Below are 12,900 nucleotides of genomic sequence, written 5' to 3' on the forward strand. Positions count from 1 at the left end.
GTTGCTGTCTAACTGGGATATAAATAGCGAGATGTGTTCGAACACCTCTTAAAAAGTCACCTCTTACTTTCCTCAAAATTGTCAAAATCAATCAGATATCAGCAGAAGGATGAACTCTGGATCATAAGAATAGGATAAAGGAAGCCGTGTAGCACAACATTTCCTGCAGCACTGAATACTTTGCATGACTTTCTCACTTCAGCTCACTAATAGAGTGCTCTGTATTCACATGACTTTCACATGTTAATCACACATCTCAATTGACTCTAATAGAATTTGATTTTAGCATGTTGCTAAGCTTAAAGCTAAAAAATAATTAAACTATTTTAATACAATTAATTTGACTATCTCTACTCAATATTTGTGTTTACTATTTTTTGATACTTCTTGGTACTGGATAAGGCCCCGATCACACCTAACGCGTTTTTAAGGTTCGAAAACGCGAGGCACACAGCACTGCCCCATCACACAGAACGAGCAGTGCGCTGCGTTTTTTATGTTGCTAGGCAACCACTGAAACAGCTGTCCTGTCAGTCAAGTAAACGTCAAATCAGCCTTTTATTAACTTTATTTACTTTCTGTTAACGTTGTGGTAGTTACGGTTCGTGAAGTCGTAAAGCTCCTGGTAACCCGTGAGAGCACCACAAGTTTATCCTCCATCATCACACTCTCCGGGCGTTCAAGCAACTATAGCTTTCATCCCTAAAACGGAAGGCCCGCCTCTCCATTCATTCGATTGGACAGTGGAAAAAAACGCGATGACTTAAGGCGCTTTTCCCACTCGGAGTTGCTTTTTCTTCAACTGCAAAAACGCGAAGCGCATAAACAGCGCAGAACGCTCACGGCCATAGGAAACCAATTGAAAAAAGGCGCCTCTCACTGCAAAAAATGCGTCAGGTGTGATCGGGGCCTAAAAAAAGAAAAATTTGAGCAGAGTCAATTTTGTTGCAATGCATTTTGGGATTCATTTTCTGAAAACAGAAGAATCATGGAATGCTGCCTTAAACAGTAAATAAACAAATAAACAAACAAGATATCTTAAAAAGCAACAGAGTTGATGCCCTCCTTTTTGGAACAACCTTCATACTCGGAATGGATCTACAATGCCTTAAAATGCAGTCTAGCTAGGATGCTCAAGTAAGAGAGATAGATAGACAGACAGACAGATGGAGAGATAGACAGATAGATGGATAGATAGACAGACAGAAAGATGGATAGATGGATGTATAGACAGAACAGACAGACAGACAGATGGAGAGATAGACAGATAGATGGATAGATAGATGTATAGACAGAACAGATAGACAGATAGATGGATAGATAGACCGATAGACAGACAGATGGAGAGATAGACAGAAAGATGGACAGATGGAGAGATAGACAGAAAGATGGATAGATAGATAGATAGATAGACAGAAAGATGGATAGATAGACAGATAGACAGATAGATGGATAGATAGACAGATAGACAGACAGATGGAGAGATAGACAGAAAGATGGATAGATAGATAGATAGACGTATAGACAGAACAGACAGACAGACAGATGGAGAGATAGACAGATAGATGGATAGATAGACAGACAGACGGATAGATAGACAGACAGACAGAAAGATGGATAGATAGATGTATAGACAGAACAGACAGACAGACAGATGGAGAGATAGACAGATAGATGGATAGATAGACAGACAGACGGATAGATAGACAGACAGACAGAAAGATGGATAGATAGATGTATAGACAGAACAGACAGACAGACAGATGGATGGATGGATGGATAGATAGACCCAAAAAAGACACACATTGTGGCATTTCTTGTAAACCAAAAAAATTAGTCTCAGATTAGTGAGACACTTAAAAAGGTTACTAACTATTTACTTCGCAGTGAAGTATAGCCATCTTTTAGCTTTAGCATCTCTGTTCTTCCGCACAGACATCTGTGATAAGCATTTGTGATCTAACACAGAGCGGCGTAAAAAGCTCAAAGCACTGGCGCACCTTCACGTGATAGTGGTCCTGGTAAAGCAGAGATAAGAGGAACCCCCCCAGCCCCCGCACCCCTCATAATTCATTTCCAGAACTCATTCCCAGGACAACACGTCCATCCAGCTGCCACAGCGATAAGAGGCTCCAAAACCCAGACACTGACTTCATAGGAAATCAATTTGTCCCCAAATGTACAGTAAATGACTAGGCTTTACAAATTCTGTTCCCATCCTACTGCAGAGGACGGTCACATGGACGATGACTGACACTGCTGAATCAGCATCCAATCAGAGGCCAGCACACATAATTTCATCCCCTCATCCGTAGAGCGTTAAGCCAACCATACACTACAACACTGAAGCTTGTCGCCCTGTGCACATTCGGTTTTGTGTTTTCTAGTTTTGATGTTTTATTCTTTCTGTCAATTATCATTAGTCTTTTTAACTGTCCTGTCTAATAATTAAAAGACAAACCCAAAGAACGCCCCAATCTCGCATTCACTGTGTACTACGTGTACAATTAGTGTAATCTGACTAATTACCTAGTGCACTGTTGGCTACGTGGTTGACTTTTTCATTTGTTTTTAACAATTTCTCTAGTTGTGAAAAATGATACTATAATAGGACTACCAAAAAAGTTAGAATAATTTAGTAAAATATTTGTATAATATTAATTATGTTTTTACAGATTTATTTTTATCATGTTTTTGTATATGTTTTAATAGTTATATTTTATTTATATTTCGTTTTTAAAATAAAGGAATAAAAATTTAAAATGGCTTTTCAGATTTAGTAAATATTATGTACTTTTCATTTTACACATCAACAACAAAAACAACAAATGATTAAATGTCTGCTCTGTTGGTTGCAGTGTTTGCTTTATTTTTTATTTGTGAAACATGAACAATGCATAATAGGACTACAGAACAGAATTTAAGTAGATTTTCTTTTACAGATTTTAGATTGTTTTCACATTTTATTTTATATTTACAAATTCATATTTATTTATATATTATTTTAGTTTTTAATCTCAAGTTCAATTTCTTTCTTTCAAATTGCTTTCAAATTATTGTTGTAGATGGTATGCATTTTTTATTTCAAAATAATAATGCAAGTTTAAAAAAAAAAAAGTCCTGCAAGTATTATTTAAATAACTGTAAATAAAATAACCCTGCTGTCCAAGATATTGGTATAAGCCTTAAAAAAACTAACAAAAAAAACATTGCGTTCCAACACTAGCAAATTTTACAATGCCAAATTGTTTCGCATTTGATTTATTGCATGTGACTAGCGCAATCCGAGGCTTTTTGCTGCCAACTTGAAAAAGGACAATGAGTTTCGGTATGAAAGTGTGAGCTTGGCTTTAGCTGCTGTAAACTGTAGCAATGTGGTGGTCCAGGACTTTGTGGACAGCAGCAGGTGTATTCAACTTCTGTGATCGCCTGGTGAGCCAAACTCATAAAAACTCGTTAATCTCCAGATCTGTTTTCTTTTGCTCCGCCCCCTGCTGTCGTGTTGGGCTGCCAACTGGGCCGCCCTCTACCTGTCTTTGCCAACATTAGTCTGACGGAGCAGATGGACCTGAGGTTGTCCGTGCGAGCCGGCCCGTTCCGACAGCCCGAGGGTGCTCGGATCCACATCGCCCCTCGCGCCGCGGTACTTGTCAGCAAATGAAGAATGATTGTCAATGATTTGTTGATCACTTCTCCATGCAGGATAGAATGTGTCAAGGGATGATTTAATGAGCCACTGGTGCCGGGCGGGGCCGATCATCTCGTGTAAAGAGTAGCCGTGCACTGGGGGATTGGCTTGCCCACATAGCCATCAATCAACAGGCGCAACGATGTGAAAGAAGCTGCAGTGGGCTGAGCTTCCTCTCGGGAAATGTCCCAGAAGAAAGTTGCTCTCTAGGGTTGTAGGGCAAAAATATGAATAGGGCAAACTTCATTTATCAAATGCAATTATGGAGTCTGATGTAAATGCGACAGAGGGTTGCTGAAGGGTTTATTTTGATATTTTAATATAACGATATATAAAGAATGATCAATTTGTTAAATCTGAAAATATTTTATTACACATAAAAAACATAATTAACATAACAAATATGTCTATCTATCTATCTATCTATCTATCTATCTATCTATCTATCTATCTATCTATCTATTTATCTATCTATGTCTGTCTGTCTGTCTGTCTGTCTGTCTATCATTGTATCGTTCCTATCTGTCTTTTTGTCTATCTATTGGGAATAAAATAATTGGGGAAATAAACTTAGTTATTAAAATAATGTATTCATATTTATTATAATAATATGATATATATATATATATATATATATATATATATATATATATATATATATATATATATATACTGTTCAAAATAACATTTAATCAGCTGACAACCCTAGTACAAACTTCTTGGTTTCAAATGTGTTTGCATGTCTGCCAATATGGTGCGTATTTTAACGTATAGGCAGAGAGACCAAACTAAGCCGTGGAGGAAATGCATACGAGGTTAAGGGTGGAGAAAATGTATGGCAGTCTGGTGGAGGCAAATGCAATGTATTACTGGAGAAAAAGGCTTATGGGACCAAAAGGGCTGCTTTCACTCCTTTTTGGAAGTGCATTGCAATTTTCATACAGCCTTTCTGGCAAATAACAACAGGGCAGAGTGGACAGGGGTCGAGGGAGCAGCACTGAAAAAGAGAATGTAGAGTGAAAAAGAGAGACTGAGAGAGAAAGAGTGGAATATACAAATATATATATATATATATATACTACAGTATACAGTAGTGTATATTTGAAGGCCTATTTGAGCTGACACGCATTGGTGTTTTATAATATGTAGCCCTGCAAATACAGGCTTTTTAAATACTAAAATCGACGTGAGTAACAAGATGTGAAATTTTGTCCCTTTTTAGACAAAGGATCCACTTACAATTGTTTGCGTAGTGTATATTTATAAGCTGTCAACTGCACATTTCGACTGCTTGAAATAAAGTGAATGAGTATTGAATCATGTGGGTGTGCCTCGGTCTGACTTCATTATGTTTGCACTGTAAAATTGTATTTGTGCTATTCAGCTTCCCAGAAACATTAGCCACTTCCCCTGCAGGCTGAATAAATCTCACTGCCAGCATTTGTATTTGGCTTTTCAATTGTTTTAATGCACAGAGCAACCACCCAATCCCCATTTGCAGCAGTTGTGACCCATAAGTCATTGGGTAACCTCTACACTAATGTGTTGATCCAACCATGGCTGATTTGCGGTGGACCTTTAACTCTGAAATGTAGAAAACAAAGAGAATATCACCATAATCTTAAATTGTAACTGAGAGAATAATATTAAGATAATGCTGCTAATAACAGCAGTATGTAAATAGCATATTTGCATTATACAGCTCAAATAACATATTTTTTTCATGGAATAATTAAAGTAATTGCTTTAGATTTCTACAAAACCCTCCGAAATGACTTGCCAAATAGACTTCTATTGTAACCACCATTTTTACTTCTTTTAAAAACTGAGGGATATATCAAATGGTGGTTTATGGTAATTGATTACACTTACACTAAAAACTTGTTTTGAACCTGGAGCATTCATTTAGTTCATTTGAAGTTGAAATTATAGAACTGTAAATGCATTTTAACAAGCTGTAAACAAGACTGAAAACTCCTTTAACTGGCGATGTGTCCAGAAGTAGGGTGTTTTGAGTTTTATCTCATGCTTACGAACAGTTATGGGCGGCAATCCAAGCCAGTCAAGGTATTTCTGCACCATTTTGTGTCTCAAATGAATGTCTCTTCAACTGTTCCTTAAATTATTGAACATAACTAAACTCAGGATGTGTCTCAATCTAGCTCATGTATCACCTGGAGTGGGAGATCCATGTAGATTGATGGACAGCCCCATCTTGTTGATGTTGGCATGTGTTGCTTGTGGCAGGGAGAAGATCACTTCCTTCAGAATTCTCTTTGCTCTTTCTCATAAATGTTTCAATTGCCCGGCAGATGCGCAGTCAATAAATTATGCAAGGATCCTAAATGCTTCCCAAATTGCTGAGCACAACCTGAGTCCCGAAGGACGGAGTCCAAGGATAATGTGTTGCAGTGTCATTTATCTATGCATTTTGTTCCTAAGGTAGCTTGAGGTAGAGTTTGTTAAGGCATTGCAATACAGTTGCTAGGGGGTTGCTAAGTGGTTGCAAGGCTGTTGTGGGTGGTTGCTAGAGGCCCAAGTCAAAAAGAGCCCACCTCCAAGTCTCTGTGATATTGTGGTTTCTAGATGTGGCTCAGGATTCCTTGCTCTATAAAAGTAAATATTTTTGAAAAGTATATGCCCGCATTCTCCACCAAGTTTTATCCAATGCAAATATTTGTAAAAGTACACCTTTCCTCAATAAAGCAAAGGTACAGTAGCAATCATTCATGTCTGTAGCATAAATGGTGCAAGGCGAGTCTTAGCAAGCAGCGTTTATGAATATGAATACAAAAAAGAGAATCAAAGAACACTTTCCCTACATAATTCATCCTTCTTTTGTCTGATGACACATTGACTGGAGAGATCAAGTGTTAGATTAGTACAAAATGTGGTCAAAAGAGTTTGCAGTAATATGCAATTAACCTTGTGCTTTTGGCTGTAATTAATATTACACACACTGCTAACACGGAATGCTCCGCCAGTAGCCAAGAAAAGCCAATTACTAAATCACCCGAAGGAACTTGCGACGTCCAAAATGATCGGAATTACATAAACATTGTTTTCTTCTGAATGCCATTTACGTCACAAACCTAAAATGGATCCCTAAAGCAGTGCAGAATTGTATAAAAATATGTGTGAACCGAATAACGGGTTATTAGCAAACACTTCAGTTAGCATCACACTGTAATGCTTACTAGCACAAGTGCTAGCGACAAATCATTTGTTTGTTGTAGTTTAGCATAATTCACATATCGACTCTGCAGTTGGAGAGTGAAAAGATTTACATTTACATATTTGGCAGACGCTTTTATCCAAAGCGACTTACATTGCATTTCAAAGTACACATTTACATTCTTATCAGTTCTTGCTTTCCCTGGGAATCGAACCCGTTGCAAGCACCAACGCTCTACTGTTTGAGCTACAGGAAAGATTGATAATGAGACTCGGGATAATGCAGCTTTGATAACCTTCGACCTCTCCAACATAACACAGCTGGGACCTTTGACATCCAGACGCCTCTCCGTAATGGCACCTTAGGGCCTCAGCTGTCTGTTCGGTCTATAATGGTCATAAGATGAACACAAAAGCAGTGTTCCTAATACAACAATAAGTCTAGTTAGAGATAAGCCAGCATTTTATCCAGCATTACAAGTGTTATTATAAGTGTTTGTTCAGATTGTCTCCTCATCCTCCCTTATTTTTCTGCCCTAAAACTGTTTGTCAAAGACTGTAATTGTAGAACTAGGTAGAATGGTCCCAAATCCACCCACTCAGCTGTACATACTTCAGTCAGACATTAGGTGGTGCTATAATGATCAGATTTACCCTTTCGCTAATAATTCTGGAACTGTGTCAGCTAGAATCAATTCATTTGATATCTCCTTAAATCGGTCAATGTTGTTCTTAAAATGTTACCGCCATTTAGACATTTCTGAAAAACATACTTTTCGAATTCGTCCTCGACTGTTTATCCATTTGGCACAGTATTTGGTGCGTTTTATCTACAGACCGTCATGGCACATATTTAACAAAAGAATTTTGATTCGTCATTTCATTTTCATTGATTCGTCATTTCGTTTTTTGGTGTGTCGGTCTTTTTGACTAAATTACATATATCTTCTGAAAACAAATGTTATGGGTGGTTGCCAAAGCCTTTTTATCATATATGTGGTGAAAATTGTATGAGCAACAGCAACATCCTCTTTTCATGATTCAATCCAATTTGAATGGATAAAATATCCTACATTATTACTCAGAAATACCCCATTTTGTAAACACTGTCATTTCATTTCATGTTCTCTTCAAGTGGGTACAGTTCTAGCTGCTCCATACAGTATATATTATTTCTTTCTTTTCTACCACTTTATCTCTCTCTCTTTTTCTCTAGCCTGTTCAGAGTGTGCTCTCATTTTCTCGAAACCCTTCCAACCTCCAGCGCAGCTCTCCCTTCACCTGTTCCTGTTCTTGTCTGACAGAGAAGAATGAGCTGTGTGCAGTCCTGTCAGATCACGTAGCCACTTCCCGTACATACCACCTTGCAGTTAGCTTCTGTAAACCATCTTCCCCAGAGGTTCCCAATTTTGCTGTCAGCTGAGCCCCTATAGCCTCAATGATTTACCTGTACCCCTTGAGATTTTTCAAGCTTGTTTTTTTTTTTTGCAATACATGTAATATCAAATGTGAAAAAAGAGCTTCATCTTCTATAATAATAATATTATTATTAATAATACTACAAATAATAATAATTATTATAATTAGGAGTTATATCAAAAATAATAATAATATACTAATAATATATATAAATTGTATTACCAGCAACAACAACTACTACTACAACTACTAACTAATAAATAAATAATAAATATTAATATATATATTTAAGTATATTAAGTTTGTTTACCAACCTAATAATAGATTTTTTTAGGTGTTAAATATTAATAGGCCAAATATAAAAATATAATAGGTCAAATATTAAAAAATATTTTTGTAATAATATATATATATATATTATGAATTGTATTACTAACAACAACAACCACTACTACTACTACTAATAATAATAATTAATATTATTATTAGGGCAAAGCTAATTATTACTATTTATTATTTCTAATTTTTTTTTGTAAATATTAGGGCTGTGAAACAATTAATCGCGATTAATCGCATCCAAAATAAAAGTTTGTGTATACATAATATATGTTTGTGTATGGTGTATAATTATTTTGAATATATAAATACACACACATGCACTTGTATTTAAGAAATATTTGCATGTATATACTGTATATAGACTTAATGTATTTGTAATGTATATTTTATATAAATATAAACATTTTATATATAAATAACACATTTTTCTAAAATATATACATGTGTGTGCATTTATATATACAAAATAATTATACACAGTACACACACATAAATTATGTAAACACAAACTTTTATTTTGGATGCAATTAATCGTGATTAATCGTTTCACAGCCCTAGTAAATATATTAAAGTATATTAAGTTATATTTACCAACAACAACAACAACTAATAATAATAATAATAATAATAATAATTCTGTCATGACATCTCTCGGGAGATTGGTATGGTAATGGTAATGGATATGGCAATGTTAATGTATTTGGCAGAATAGATCTGCAACATTGCTGCTGCTACAGAGCAAGTATTGAGACTTGCTACTGCCAATACATTCACAGACATTGCTGTGAGCATGTAAGACATGCTGCTGCTGCATTAACCCCCGTAGCAGATCTATACAGGTGGAGCTGGGGAAGGTGGAGGGTTTCTGAAAGCGTGCTGCAAACTGCAACCGCAACACTACCGGTATTTGTTTGAATGTCAGCTTTATGCTGATGATACAGTCATTTATACATCTGCTAAGTCATCTGCTAAGGTTGCTGCAATTTTTAATGAACAAATGGAAAGGATATCTATATGGCTCCAGGAAAATCATCTTACTATAAATGTTAAGAAAACTGTTTTTAAGTGCTTTTCTAATAGAAAGCAAAAAGAAAAAGTAACAATTCGGGTTTATAATGAAGAAATAGAGGAGGTAGATGAGTTTAATTTTTTAGGTATTGTTTTAGATTCACAACTTAAATTTGATAAACATATAAATTTAGGCTTTCAAAAATGGTAAGGATTAACCAAAATTGTTTTAAACTTATTAGACAATACATCTCAATTGAAGCAGCTTATCTTTTTATGCATGCAATGATTTTGTCCCGCATTTCGTACTGTATTACAGTTTGGACTCAAACAATGATTCCCTAATTAACTTGAAATGTTGTATAATAAGGCTCTAAAAAATAATGGATAAAAAGCCAAATCGATGGCATCCCTGCCATATTTAAAAAAAAATTAAATATGTTTAGTTTTACACATTTAAAAAAATGTGTCATTTATAAAATTGATTTTTAAATGTTTGCACAATAAGGCACCATCTGTTCTATGTAAATTGATAACGAGACAGGATGATACAAGTAGAATCACTAGGAGTACAGCAGGTGGGAATTGTAGGATTGATTTCCATAGAACTACACAAGGGCAAAGAGCCTTTTCTGTAAAGGGCTCACAACTCTAAAACATGTTGCCAAATGAGTTAAAGGCAGTACGTGAAATAAAGTCTTTTACATCGAAGGTAAAGCGGTGGTTTAAAAAAAAAAAAAACAGAACTGCACGCATATTTAAATTTAATAAATGTTTGTTTTAATTAGTTATTCATGCCAGGGTTGGAAGCATCCTTGCAATAGGTACAGGTCATTTAGGTATGTATTTGTAAGTGTATAAATGACATGCTGTGTTAGTTTTATTCTATGATTAATAGTTTTTTTTTCATTTTTAGAAAATCCTTTCTAGGGACCCGAGACGCAAATTAGCTTATGTATTGTCTGTTGCCTTTGGCTTGCTCAGTTGGGGATATTTAGGGGATATTTAATTTAATTTTATCAATCAATAAATTCCTCTTGAAACAAACTTTGTTGTATTATTTAAATTTAATACTGTGAAGCTGCTTTGATACAATCTGTATTGTGAAAAGCGCTATACAAATAAACTTGACTTGACTTGACTTATGCTATACTCTCGGTGTGCAATACATAATTTCCAGTTTTTCAACTGGAATCATGTTTTTTTGTACCGTCCCTATATAAATAAATAAATAAATAAAATGTTGAGCCGCCGCTCTTTGGCCGCTGATGCAACAGCAACCAATCAGCTGTGTTATGTAGATAATGAGGTGATCGCTACCAAATGAGTTAAAGACCTAGAGTTAAAGATGCCCTGCACTATCTAGAGTTTCATGACATAACTAGGCAATAATAATAAAAATTGAAGCCTTTTATTATTATTATTATACATAATTATTATTACTATTTCTTTTTCTAACAAACTATTTACAGTTTCTTTATAACCCTTAATTGGGAAAAATGAAAACAAACACAACAAAAAAAAGCATCTGATCTAGACACTGGTAAATTCAATTTTGGATGACATTTTAAGTCTTCGACTTGCTAATAATCATATTCATTGGTTCTGCATCAAGGGTGAAAGGAATAACCCCCAGAAGAAGCGCTTGCAGTGGTTTTATATCCTATTTTAGCCCTCTGCATAAATTCAAGAGCACTTCCAGAGCTGCTGTGGGCTCCTTCAAGCGGCCTTGACCTCTTTTGTCCCGACCCTGACCTCTCTCTTAATCCACTTACCGATCTCGCAGCTCTCTCCTGAATAGCCCTGAGGGCAAAGGCAACTGTATCCCTCCCCCTCGGTCAGACAGCTCCCACCATGCAGGCACGGGTTGGTCTGGCAGGGATCATCTTCTGCTGTAGAGAGACAACACAAGAGAAGAGAACACGGTTTAAAACATTGCACGGCAAATAGAACGTTTTACGGCCAGATTCGAACCTGAATCTCCCATATAAGCACCAAGGCTCAATGCTTCCGGATAATGTAGTGCATATGTGCGACCGACCCAAGTTTGGGCCTCATTCATGAATCACGAGCAGAAAGCTTCCACTTTCCCCACTGAAAAAAAACGGAGCTTAAGCGGATGACTTTCAACAAGGTGAGAGATTAGCACAAGTTTGATATCATCCCCCGTTCATCATGACAGATGCTCCGGAGGGAAGGACAATGCGATTCACCATGTCCGCCTCTGATGATCCCCGGCCTTCATAAATTATCTGATCATCGCCTAGAGTAGCGGCGCACACTTTTCTCTATTTTTATGGCACATTACCATACCGTTCTCGGGTCATAAACACACTTTATTTCTGTGAGCTACGACTCTTGAAAAACCTGTACAGCAAAATGTTTTGGGGTGTGATGATGAATGGAAAATTTCACAGATTAAGTCATAATTACATCAACTTGCGGACGGGGAACTTTTACAAGGACGTCAGCGCACGACTTGCACTGGAAATTGATTAAGTGCTGCTTTATAATCCGTTTCCAACCACGAGACGCAATCTGACAGTGCATCAAACACACCACGTCTCCTCCGGTATAATTCCAAACACGCAATTATTTACAGCAGGGGAGATAAATCGCAACACGAGCCATGTGCTTTAGACTTTCCACATCTTATCGAGTTTTACTTTTGCTTTGGGAGCTCTTCAACAGAAATTAAATGTACTATGTTTGTTTTCTGTTGTGACAGCTTGTTTTATTTCTCTCCTCTAACATATTTTTCTTAAAGCACACAATTCCTCAAGAAAACTAAAAGTACACACACAATACGGGCAAAGTATGAAATCAGATTGAAGGCAAGATTTCGGATTGTGTTCTGTAGCTACTGTGCATACAAAATCTGTCTTCTGTTAAATTGTATTTACAGACAGCATTCAGCTCAGTTTACCCAACTGGAAAAATCAGCATGAAAAACACATGTTGATTCAGGCTGGTTTATGATGGTCAGCGCTGGTCTAGCTAGTGGACAATCATAACAAGCGAACAGATAGATAGATAGATAGATAGTAGACAGACAGACAGACAGACAGACAGATAGATAGATAGATAGATAGATAGATAGATAGATAGATAGATAGATAGATAGATAGATAGATAGATAGATAGATAGATAGATAGATAGATAGTAGACAGACAGACAGACAGACAGATAGAAGACAGACAGATAGAAGACAGACAGATAGTAGACAGACAGATAGATAGATAGATAGATAGATAGATAGATAGATAGATAG

At 36.3% G+C, this 12,900-nt stretch overlaps 1 protein-coding gene across 4 annotated transcripts in view; it reads right to left on the minus strand.

The window, feature by feature from the left end:
* The window catches only part of ncanb (neurocan b), a 133,086-nt gene that overhangs the window by 36,265 nt on the left and 83,921 nt on the right, over window positions 1–12,900 (minus strand). For 3 of the 4 annotated variants that reach the window (XR_014197885.1, XM_082138812.1, XM_082138810.1), the window contains exon 9: window positions 11,404–11,520. Coding sequence is in view for 3 of the 4 variants with exons in the window: in XM_082138812.1 (XP_081994938.1) it covers window positions 11,404–11,520 (117 nt within the window). In the remaining variant the exon portion in view is untranslated. The remainder of the gene's footprint in view (window positions 1–11,403; window positions 11,521–12,900) is intronic. The other variant, XM_082138811.1, reaches the window with a different exon arrangement.

This window comes from Leuciscus leuciscus (assembly GCF_965113295.1).
Source record: "Leuciscus leuciscus genome assembly, chromosome: 15".
In the NCBI taxonomy this organism is placed as follows: Eukaryota; Metazoa; Chordata; class Actinopteri; order Cypriniformes; family Leuciscidae; genus Leuciscus; species Leuciscus leuciscus.